General features: G+C 48.5%; 1 protein-coding gene across 1 annotated transcript in view; it reads left to right on the top strand.

The window, feature by feature from the left end:
* The window catches only part of LOC146340620 (G protein-coupled receptor kinase 5-like), a 129,940-nt gene extending 118,696 nt beyond the window's left edge, over positions 1-11,244 (top strand). Inside the window, exons 13-16 of the mRNA XM_084803916.1 lie at positions 2,396-2,533; positions 5,026-5,163; positions 7,708-7,839; positions 8,482-11,244. Of these exons, the coding sequence (XP_084660042.1) occupies positions 2,396-2,533; positions 5,026-5,163; positions 7,708-7,839; positions 8,482-8,571 (498 nt within the window). The 3' untranslated portion in view covers positions 8,572-11,244. The remainder of the gene's footprint in view (positions 1-2,395; positions 2,534-5,025; positions 5,164-7,707; positions 7,840-8,481) is intronic.
* The last annotated feature ends 1,217 nt before the right edge of the window (positions 11,245-12,461 follow it).

Here is a 12,461-nt window from a genome sequence, read left to right as displayed (position 1 = left end):
TCACTGAAGAAGGGTGCCTTGCCCAAGGGTCCCCCAAAACCTCGAACCAGCACAGAGGATGGGGCTTCTCTCCTTTGGCAGCCCACTTGGTTTCTTTGCTTGGTGCAGAGGAGGGACAGAGTGCTCCCTTCCTCCTCCGCCGGCTTGTTCAATCGCCTGCATGGAATTCCTTGTCGCCTCTGGCGAACAGGCCAGTGCTTTCAATGCAAGGCTGATTTACAAATGTGGGGCCAGGAAGGGTGGGCAGCATCCAAGCAGAATATCCATCCAATGTTAGCCTGGGGGGGGAAAGGGCCTTTTCCTGTGGCTAAAAACATATCAAGGCAGATGTCACGTGAACCTCCCAAGGAGGAAAGTCCTGGCGTAGACAGGGCACCACCACAGAGAAGGCCCTCTGCTGCTCTCCTTAACAATTTTGGCAAAGCAAACTGAGGAGGGCCACGAAGCGGATCACAAGCCACAGGGTGTGTGTTTTTATATTTTCATTAGTCAGCTAGGATTATGCAGATAAGGTAGAAGGGGAAGTGAGGGGGAAGGGGGAGTCAGTACCCATGCAAAATCTTGGGCTGGGTCTTGGGCATACCTCTTGATCACCAGCTTCTGCTTCACATCCTCTGCACTCCATCCCCTTCACACCTTCAAGCCAAATACTCTTATCAGATTCACACCACTGCCACATCCTGCTTCCTCATGTACACCACACCCTCCACCCCAACTCTGAGAGCCAGTGCGGGGAAATGAACGGAGTGTTTGTGGTATTGAATCAGCAAGACTTGGGTTCAAATCCCCACTTAGCCATGAAGTTCACTGGGTGACTCTGGGCCAGTCTCTCCAGCTTGGCCTAACCTACCTCACAAGGTCACTGCTAAAGATAAAATGTGATAGCCTCCATATACAATTGCCCTGAGCTCCTCGCAGGAAGGGTGAGCAATAAACGGGATGTGTGTGCGCATTTGGTGGGGGTGGGATTGATTGATTATTTATTTATTACAACTACTTATATCCCACCTTTCAAGATACAAATCCTTCCAAGGCGGCTTACAAGTAACATAAAGCTCCATTAATAAGGTCTCAGTAAGCAGTATTTAAATATAACCATTCATAAGGGTCTTTCCCACAGGGCAGTTGATGGGAGAAGGGGGGGCGATGATGGCAGGAGGGGGGTGCAGTACAGCTGGAGCAGGCTCTGAGGTGGTCCTCACCCATTTCCCTCTGTGTTTTGCAATCCCTCCCATGGGGCAGTTGGTGGTATGACCATATAGCAATCCCATATAGCATCACAGTTTCTATTTAAGCCACAGAAGTGAAAGGAGAGCATAGCAAACTGACCTTTTGTGGGGTAGGGGACTTTACTGCAAAGACACTTCTTCTTTTCTTTTTGGAAAATGTATTAATATTAAGATTTCTTACGTATATAAATTCTACCCAAAATACACAAGAAATGATGTAAATACAGACAGAAAAACCACCACGATCAAAGGGGGGGAAAACACCTATTACTATTGATACGTGAATTATACCTCACTTTCATAAAATCAATACACAGAGACCCGTGCTGGCTGGGAATGATGGGAGTCGCAGTACAACACATCTGGAGGCTCTCCAGATGTTTTGGGCTGCGATTCCCACCAGCCCCAGCTGACGTGGCCAGCACCAGGTTGGGGAAGGTTGTGTCAGTCCTTCCTAAGGCTCGCTTGAGCTCACCTCTGCTGCTCTTCCCCTTGTGCTTTCCCAGAAGGACCGCTCACACTTTGAGGGAAGTGGCCTGGGCTAGGACGAGGCAGTGTAGCCATTCACATATAACAGTGGGAAATCATGGACTAATTAACCCACGGTTTTCCACTGCACATGCCCTGTGTATTCCTCAGCCTTTTTATACCCCCGAGTGAGGGTTGCTACATGATGTCCTAACCTGGACACTGTATATTAAACAACCCACAGTTAACCTAACTACTAATTGTAGGTTAACTGTGGGTTGTTTAACCCATGATTAACCTATAGTGTCCAGGTTCGGTCATCATGTAGCAACCCCTGATCAGCCCGATCAGGAGTTGAATATTCAAAATGGCTGCGGAATGCACCTGGAGCGTGCCGTGGCAAATCATGGCTTAATTAATTAACTCACAATTTGCCTCTGTTCCATGCGAGCCGGGTCAGTGTCCGTGCAGCTGAATGACATTTGCATGGCTATGGTCATCCAACAACTTGTGCTATGAAGGAGAGGCAGGCAACCAGATCCTCTCTTTGCAAACAAGCTCTCCTGAAGCACACGCCCATCGACTGGCTGCAGCGGGGGCAGGGGAGCTGTGGGTGAAGGAAACGGCTGGCACGGGAAGGGGTCTTGAAAAGGGCAGGGCATCCTTATTGACCCTGGTACCCCTTATGCCTTCCCCAGCTCCTAACCAAGGACCCCAAGCAGCGGCTGGGAGGCAAGGGAGATGGGGCCGTCCAAGTGAAGCTGCACCCGTTCTTCAAGACCATCAATTTCAAGCGCCTGGAAGCCGGGATCATGAAACCCTCATTCGTGCCAGATGTAAGCTGGGAGCAACAAGCGTGAAGCGTTGCTGGTTCACATGGGCCCTAATTTTAATCATGCAATAGGATCGTGGCTGCTGGCCCCACCCCTGACCTCCCACGTTCACCTGTAAAAGCCCAAATGGCCTGCAACCTGGTTATTTTATTATTTAAGAGATGGAATTACTTGCAGAGCATGCTACCAAAATGTTTGCTACAAAACTTGAGATCTGGGGGGAGAGACTTTAGCCCCATACTAGGGATGTATGAAACTCACTTACCTTTGCTCCATCCCTCCCCGCGGAATCCTGGACGGGGGGGGGAGGCAATCCGGTCCTCCCCCCCGGAATCTGTGATGGCTGGCTCCGCTCCGCGGCCAGGCCATGGAGCAGCTGGCCAGGGCTGGCCACAGCTGGATTTCCGGCTGTGGACGGCCTGGTGCGGATGCAAATGGCAGCCGCTGTAGCGGCCGCCATTTTCATCCAGCCAGACAACTGTGATAGGCTACATAAGAATTTATGTAGCCTATCATGGCTAACCTGAAAAAACAAAACACGCAGCGTACACAAATGGCGGCGGCTACGGCGGCCGCCATTTGCGTTCCCTATTTTTCGCCGAATTATCTTATGTAAATATTTACGTAAGATAAATCGGTGAAAAATAGGGAACACAAATGGCGGCCGCCGTAGCCGTCGCCATTTGCGTACGCTGCGTGTTGTTGGTTTTTTTCTTCAGGTTAGCCGTGATAGGCTATGTAAATTCTTACGTAGCCTATCACGGTCCAAGGACGGCAGTGGTGGCGGCAGCAGCCTTGCCGCGGCTGGCCAGGTGACCAGCCGCTGCCGCCTCCGCCGCTGAATCTACCCCAGGTAAGTGCCGTCCCGGGGGGATTCCGTGCGGGGGCGGGGAGGCAGGAGGCCGTTCCACCACGGATTCCGTGGGGGCGGATTATAAAGAATCCGGCCTCACTGGAATCGGTGGCGGAATTCTCCGCCATCCCTACCCCATACCCTGTCTATAGCCTCGATGAACCTCCGCCTGTCAATAATAAGGCAAGTGCAGTGATCCCCCTCTTGCCCCCCATGCAAATGTAGGAACTTGGCAGTTGGTTTGGAACAGGCTTCTCCAACCTGGCACACACCACATGTTTTGGACTATAAATCCCATCAGCCCCAGCCAACAAGGCCAGCCAGTGGTCAGTGGTGATGGCAGTTGTAGTCCAAGACATCCAGAGGGCACAGGTTGAAGAATGCCGGTTTCCTTGGTTTTTATTCCAGATAGATAAACAGCAACTGTTATCCATTTCCAGGCAAAAGGGTTGATCAACATCTGCAAAGTATCATTGAAAAGTCCATGGGTAAACACAGCTTTTATGCTGCTTAATTGAGCAGTACTTGCTTGTAAACTTTGGAGTTTAGATTCTAAGATTTTCCAACAGCTTGAGGGGCATGATGCCTCAGGTCCTCTGATGTCTCAGAGGGGCTTGCAAGCTTAGATCCAGGCAGCTGACAGTATTACAGATGTATACCAGAGATCTGCTGTGCAGTGCCTGTCAGACAGTGGCATCAAGGGACGCAGGGGTAGGTACAGACAGCCAAAAGGAGACTGACAGGTGTGATGAGATGCAAAGATGGGGGCAGTGCATGGGTACCAGGAGGGAGGTTCAGTAATATTCACAGCCTGTTGTATTGATGGACCCATAGCCAGTTATTGGTTTGGGTTTATGAATGAATGAATGAATGAATGAATGAATGAATGAATGAAGAATACTTGAGAATGTTTGTATCTCCTGAAATCCCAGAAGCCCAAGGAGAACCAGTGGGGTTTTCTAGTAGTCAGTGGAGTGGGACATTTGTGCACTTTCTGGCTCCTTGTCCCACCATCAAAGCTACTATCCCCTGAACACTGCCCCTACAGCTCACCTTTCTCCACCCTTCATGGAACCATAAGAGTTGGAGGGAGATGTGTAGGTCATTGTTTCCAATCCCTTGCTCGATGCAGGAAATCCAGACCTAAACCAGCCCCAATAGATGGTTGTCCAGCTCTACCTGAAGACCTCCAAAGAGGGAGAGCCTACCTCCCCTCTAGGTCATTGGTTCCACTGCTAAACTGCTCTTATGATTTATTATTTTCCCCCTTCTATGTGACAGCTTACAGGTATCCAAAAGTACCCTTCTCTTCCCCAGGCTAAACATATCTAGGTTCTGAAGCCTTTTCTCATAGGACTTGTTTTCTGAACATTCCATCCATCACTCCCCAGTCCTTTCTCCCACAAATTCCAAATAGTTTGCAAACTGGACTCAAGGAAGTGAAATAAACGATGCAAACATGGGAAGGTGTGTGCACATTTTGGAAAATTCCAATGGCCAGATTAGGGGTTTCTTGGCATCGAGTTTACGGGGTGCAGCACAGTACACTGTGAAATATCACTTTGGCTAGATTGTAAACATCTTGTTGTCTAAGACCCAGAGATTGCAAACTTTGTGGAATCTCTGTTTGTTTATCCTACAGCCCCGGGCCGTGTACTGCAAAGATGTGTTGGACATTGAACAATTCTCCACTGTGAAAGGTGTCAACTTAGACCAAACGGACAATGACTTCTATGTCAAATTTGCCACGGGCTGCGTCCCCATCCCATGGCAGAATGAGGTGAGGAATTGGGGACCACTGAGATTTTTCTTTTCTTTTTTTTAAGGGAAGGAACCAATAACAGGGAGAAAAGGAGGGACTGAGTCTCAACAGAGCACAATAATAAAGGTTTAATGGCCCAGCCAAAGTGTTTTGTAAATATCTTCTTCAAGATCACTTGAGTGTAGAACATAGATTTCACACTAACCACAGTCTAGCATGATGAAAATGAGCCACAGCAAGCTTGAGCTCCGCCTTCCCCACTTCTCCTTTGGCTCAGTGGTGAGTTGGAGTTCGGAAGCTTTCATTTCCTATTTCAATTAACCCCAGTTTAGCATGTCCAAACCCTAAACTGTGGTTAACCTTAACTAGAGTTTGTTGAAATGAGCCAACTCCACAACCCATGGTTTGATGTTGATTTGTTTCAAACAAAGCACAGTTAAGATTAACCACAGTTCATGGGATTTGGACAGCCCAACAAGCTGCTGTTAATCTAAACCAGAAGCAAAAGCTTTCAAACTCTTTTCATAGGAGTATCACGGAAGTCCAGGAAGGGGCTGGGGTCCAGCGGATATCTTCCCACTTGGCCCTCCAGACACCAGTCCGCAGACCCCCGTGCTCAGGGATCCCCACTTACCTGCAAGCTGCCATTTTGCAGAAAACCACTGGTAAAACCATTTACGTCTGCAGTGTTGCGTAAATGGTGCCATTTACGGCCGCCATTTTGCGCAAAATGGCCATTTATGTAAAAAGCCTGCCCGCGGTTTTCTGTAAAATGGCAGCTCGCGGGTAAGCAGGATGCTGCTTGTTGGGTGCCCGTGGACTGCCCAGCGGCTCACGCCACATGCTGAGCAGGGTCATGTGACCGGCAGGGGTCTGGCAACCAATGCATGAGGCAACAGCGGGTGAGTTCAGCCATCCCTGTATTCACACTGGAGGGGGAAGGGGAGCACATGAGCCCAAGGCTCATAGCTCATTCTCATCATGCTAAACTGCATGACATCTGAATATGTCCTGTGTCCAGAACCCATGTTCTGTAACTGAGATTCAACTACACATATCCATGTGTCTCTGGATCAATACTCTGCAACACGTTGTTGGGGAGCCCTGGTTTGGGCTGCCCGAGACGACTTGTTATTTATTTATTTGTTACATTTATATCCCGCCTTCTTTCCTCTTGCAAGGAACCCAAGGCGGCTTACATGGCCCTCCTCCTCTCCATTTTATCCTCACAACAACCCTGTGAGGTAGGTTAGGCGGCAAGTCAGTGACTGGCCCAAATTCTCCCAGTGAACTTCATGGCTGAGAGAGGACTAGACCTCGAGCTCCTGAGTACCAGACCAACACGCTGACCGCTACACCACGGTGACTCATAATAAATCCCTCATCCCAAACTCGTAAAAAAATATACACTAACGTGTTTGTGGGGATATTTTACTACCCCAAATCATTTTCTAATCTATCCTGGGATTGTAAAATGTCCCAAAACCAGAAATGTATCTGTGGTGTCAGAAAAAAGTATATTTTAAACTCAGAATATTAGAAAAGTATCATAAACTGTCAAGATAAAACTTTAGGTAAACATCTATTACTACTAAGGATTAATGTTTTTTGTCTTGTATGGTATTTTTCTAACCCTGTAACAAATCTGTCTCTGGTGAGGTAAGTGTGCCCCAGTGAAATCCCACTGTTTGTGCCAAGCTACTGACAACCCAGAATACTTAAACCTGCTTCCCTGGACCATTTTTCTTTGGAAGAATCCATGGGGACATTTTATATCCCCCAAACGTTGCTTGGTTTGGGAGACACGAAGACACCCTGATGGCAAAAATCAACAGATTCCAGGAATATTTTATGCCCCACATTGTTGTTTCTTCCAGAAAGAAAATGGTAAGTGGTAAGAGGCTGAAATTTGAAATTACGCCAGTGTGGTGTAGTGGCTAGAGTGTTGGACTAGGAGATGGGAGATCCGGGTTCTAGTCCTCACTCGGCCATAGAAGCTCACTGGGTGGCTTTGGGCCAGTCACAGACTCTCAGCCCAGCCTACATCACAGGGTTGTTGTTGTTGTTGTGAGGCTAAACTGGAGAGGAGGAGGATTATGTATGCTGCCTTGGGTTCCTTGCAAGAGGAAAAAAGGCGGGATATAAATGTAATAAATAAAATAATACATAGTACAGGTGACAGAAGACAACAATGTCATGGGAGGACTGTGTTGTAGGTCTAGTTCTGTGCAAATTCTGCAATGTAAAGTGCATTTGGGGAACCTCTGTATCCCCGCCTCCTTGGACACTTGGGTTTGGCCCACCTTGGCTCTTCTTATGTTCTTATGGCTTTTGGAACCTTTTGGGTACAGTCAGTTGATCTGTTCCTGGCAGAGGCACCCATCTCTGCAGTGGACTTCTATGGCTAATCCTGACCCAAGAATGCCTCGGGAGATCGCGCTGTTTCCTTTGGCCACCTCCCGCCTACAGTCCCCACCAGGCTTACGGGGTCTGGCATGAGGGTGCACTGTTTCTTCCCCCACAAGCACACACCAGCCACATCTTCTTCTTCCCGTTCTCTAGATGATTGAGACTGAGTGCTTTAAAGATCTCAACACCTTCGGACCAAACGGCACCCGATCCCCGGACCTGGACTGGAAGCAGCTCCCCGACCCACCCAAGCGCAGCCTCCTGCAGCGGCTCTTCCGACGTAACGTAAGACACTCTGGGTTCTCACTCCTTCCTTCCTTCCTTCCTTCCTTCCTTCCTTCCTTCCTTCCTTCCTGTCCCTGCCACAGCCCCTCTCCACCCTCTACTGGAGCGGTTTCTAGTTTCATCAAAATGGTTTCTAGTTAAAGATTTCTAGTTCTCATCAAAAAACAAAACCAGAAAATGTGTGGGCTGGTCAGATTTCGGCCCCAGGCCTGAAGATCTGGGCTACTTTGATTGGCAGTGGTGTACCACAGTCTCCAGCCAGGTTCTTTTCCATCACCTGCGACCCAAGATCTTTTTAATTGGAGATGCTGGGGATGGAACCTGGAACGTTCTGCATGCAAAGCATGTGCTTTACCACTGAGCTACAGTCCCTCCCCAATTTTAGCCTTGGATACAGGGAGCCCTGATTGGAGCCAACTTCGCAACGCACTATGTGCTGCATACCTAAGTCCAAGACGATAGCGGTGGGAAGGGCTCCCCTCCCGTTGGAGACCCATCCAGCATTCCTTGGCATTCTGGGATGCCTTCCACCAGTGTTATTGGCACAGCCACCCCTGGCCATGTCCGTGTGCCACCAGGGCTTTCCCTCTGTGTGCTGGCCGCCTCTGCTCACGTGTCTCCATCTCTGCATCTCCCCCACAGCCAAGTGACTTCACCATCAGCGCCAACGCACACTCCAACCTGTCAGCAGCTCCCTCGCCGGCTCGGCCCACGGCGCAGGCTCCCTCCTGACCCCCGGCCTGGAGGCCCTCTGGAGCCACCACTTGTCCTTTGCCTTCTCAGGGTTGCCTTAGGCATGATGCTGACATTGAGACGTCCCTGTCCTGCACCGGGCCCTGTCACTGGCGAGGAGCCTGGAGAGCACAGCCTTCAGATCTTCAGGACAGCCGGGGCAGCAGCCGGCTAGGAACCCCTTGCCGCCTCCTGGTACTGATGCGGATTGTGGCCGTCGTCGGGACTCCTGTTGGACTCGCTTACCCAGAGCCCGGGCTGTTACTCTTTGCCAGGATCTTCTTTCTTTTTTGTCCGCACGGTGATCGCACGGTGAACCTCCATGGCTCTCTCCTGCCCCCCACTTCTCTCTGTCTCAGCGGCACCACCCCAGCCCTGACTTTAATGTAAGATTGGCTGGGGAGCGTGCCTGATAGGGGAGGGCTTTTTCTGTTCCATGGAGATGGCTTGAAGGTGCCAAGTGGGGCCTAAAAAGTGGGGGGGAGGTGGAGGAGAGAGAGAGAGCAATTGTGGGAGAATAGCATCTCAGAGGCAGCAGACTTCCTGCTATTGCAGAGGTCTTGGTGGAGCTTGAGACTAGGAAGGCTGAGGCACACCCACAAGTGTGTGTGCATTAAATTATTAGCTGTTTTTGGTTCACCCAGGGTTGCTGGGAATCCATGCTACCACATACCCTCAAAGCCAAGGCTGGAAAAGCCTCAGGCCCATGGTTCCAAATCCAGCCCGCTTGGGGTCCCATCTGGCCATCTCCAGATGGCCGTGCCCCTTCCCTTGGTCCCACCCCTTTTCTCTCGATCACCAATCATTGGATGGTTTTCCCATTCTAAAAGGTTGAAACACCTCTCCTAAGGCTTAGTTACTGGCCATAAGAGCACTAAGCTAAAAGATGCTGGTGTTTGGGGCCCCACCCCTTTTGCCTCTGGCTCCGCCCACCACTACCATGCAGCCCCCAAGAGCTTCTCTGAAATGGAATTTGGCCCTCAGGTTGACCTGGCCAGGAGCAGGGAGGGCTAAGAGGGCTGACAAGCAGTTGGAGGTTCCCCAGCTTCCCTTTAGAGCAGCCTTCCCCCAACGTGGTACCCTCCAGATGGTTTGGACTGCAGCTTCCAGCATTCCTCACCATTGGCCAAGCTGGCTGGACTTGATGGGAGTTGAAGTCCAAAAGTTCTAGAGGGCACCAGGTTGGTGAAAGCTGCTTTAGAGACTCCAGTGGGATTACCGAGTGTAGCGGATCAGCATGGAAAAGGGTGGAGGGAGCACAATGCTAAGAGTAGGGATGCGCAAGGATTTTGTTCAGTCTGTGAACCAATTTGATTTGTGCCTCCCGAACTAATGTGTGGATCGGGAATTGGTTATCCTGATTCCAAACTTCTCTGAATTTTGCGATGCGATTTTTGGCTTTAAAAAGTATCAAAATGCATCTTTTACAATGAAATTCATATAAAAATGCATTTTTCCACATGATAAAAAACACCTAGAAAAATGAGCATTTTTACCACTGAATGCGTACAAATTTCCATGTGGATTTTTTTTATAAACAAACAAACCCAAACCCACAGATGGACGCAGAAACGGAACAGACTTACAAACGAACGCATGTGAAATTGACACAGACTGAAAATAGTTTGATCCGTCCACTCCTAGCTGTAAGTAGTTGTGAATTGTACATCAGATTGGAAAAAGTCAGGGGCTGGGGGCGGTCAGTGTTTCCAGACCAAGAACTCCCCTTTCACTACAACCTGCAATGCTGAAGATCCTGGTTTTAATTTTTCCCTAGCTATCATCTCTTTAAATCTTTATTATGTATAGCTTATTTAGATCTATCCACTTGCTTTTTTATTTTATTTCCTTTTCTTTCTTCCCCCACTCCTTCTTCTTCTGTCTCTCTGTCTCTCAAAGCAGGCAAGCACTGTGAGCGGAGACTTGCTCATATGCTGCAGCCTCAGTATATGAGTCGACTCAACCTGCCAGTTGAATGCCAATGAATTAAGGGTGCAATCCTATGTATGTTTAGGCAGAAAAAAGTCATATAACTCCCAGAATTCCCCAGCCATTCATACTGACTGGGGAATTCTGGGAGTTGTAGGACTTTTCTTCTGTGTAAACATGCATAGGATTGCACTCTAAGTGGTGTGTGATTGATTTGATTGATTGATTGATTGATTGATTGACTGATTGAGCCCAACAGCCCAATCCTGACTGTTTCCTCAGAAGCAAGGCCTGCTGTAAATATAATCATAGAATAGTAGGGTTAGAAGGGGCCTATAAGACCATCTTATAGCGAAAAGCAAGGGAGAAAGGGGAAGATATATCCAACTGAATGCAGAGTTCCAGAGAATAGCAAGGAGAGACAAGAAGGCCTTCTTAAATGAACAATGCAAAGAAATCGAGGAAAACAACAGAATGGGAAAGACTAGAGATCTCTTCAAGAAAATTGGAGATCTCAAGGGAACGTTTTGTGCAAAGACGGGCATGATAAAGGACAAAGAAGGCAGGGACCTAACAGAAGCAGATGAGATTAAGAAGAGGTGGCAAGAATACACAGAAGAACTTTACAGGAAAGATCTGAATGTCCCTGATAGCCATGATAGTGTGGTCACTGAACTTGAGCCGGACATCCTAGAGAGTGAAGTCAAGTGGGCCTTAGGAAGCATTAGTAACAACAAAGCTAGCGGAGATGACAGTATTCCAGCCGAGCTATTTAAAATCCTAAAAGATGATGCTGTTAAAGTGCTGCATTCAATATGCCAACAAATCTGGAACACTCAACAGTGGCCACAAGACTGGAAAAGGTCAGTTTACATTCCAATTCCAAAGAAGGGCAACGCCAAAGAGTGTTCAAACTACCGCACAATTGCGCTCATTTCACATGCCAGCAAGGTGATGCTCAAAATCCTACAAGCTAGGCTTCAGCAGTATGCGAACCGAGAACTACCGGAAGTACAAGCTGGGTTTAGAAGAGGCAGAGGAACTAGAGATCAAATCGCCAACATTCGCTGCATCATGGAGAAAGCAAGAGAATTCCAGAAAAACGTCTATTTCTGCTTCATTGACTACGCTAAAGCCTTTGATTGTGTGGATCACAACAAACTGTGGCAAATTCTTAAAGTGATGGGAGTACCAGACCACCTTACCTGTCTCCTGAGAAACCTGTACGAGGGTCAAGAAGCAACAGTAAGAACCAGACATGGAACAACCGATTGGTTCAAAATTGGGAAAGGAGTACGACAAGGCTGCATATTGTCACCCTGCTTATTTAACTTATATGCAGAGTACATCATGAGAAATGCCGGGTTGGATGAATCAGAGTTCGGAATTAAGATTGCTGGGAGAATTATCAACAACCTCCGATATGCAGACGATACCACCCTAATGGCAGAAAGCGAAGAGGATCTAAAGAGCCTCTTGTTGAGGGTGAAAGAGGAGAGTGCAAAAGCTGGTTTGAAACTCAACATTAGAAAAACTAAGATCATGGCATCTGGCCCCATCACTTCCTGGCATATAGAAGGGGAAGAAATGGAAGCAGTGACAGATTTTACTTTCTTGGGCTCCAAGATCACCGCAGACGGTGACTGTAGCCATGAAATTAAAAGACGCTTGCTCCTGGGGAGGAAAGCTATGGCAAACCTAGACAGCATAGTAAGAAGCAGAGACATCACCTTGCTGACAAAGGTCCGTCTAATCAAAGCTATGGTTTTCCCAGTAGTAATGTATGGCTGTGAGAGCTGGACTATAAGGAAGGCTGAGCGCCGAAGAATTGATGCTTTCGAACTGTGGTGCTGGAGAAGACTCTTACGAGTCCCCTGGACTGCAAGGAGGTCAAATCAGTCCATCCTAAAGGAAATCAACCCTGAGTGCTCATTGGAAGGACAGATACTGAAGGTGAAGCT

This window comes from Heloderma suspectum, chromosome 6 (genome assembly GCF_057233095.1).
Source record: "Heloderma suspectum isolate Gila_16-S chromosome 6, 16-S_ref, whole genome shotgun sequence".
NCBI lineage: Eukaryota > Metazoa > Chordata > Lepidosauria > Squamata > Helodermatidae > Heloderma > Heloderma suspectum.
This window is presented reverse-complemented; position numbering and strand designations above follow the sequence as displayed.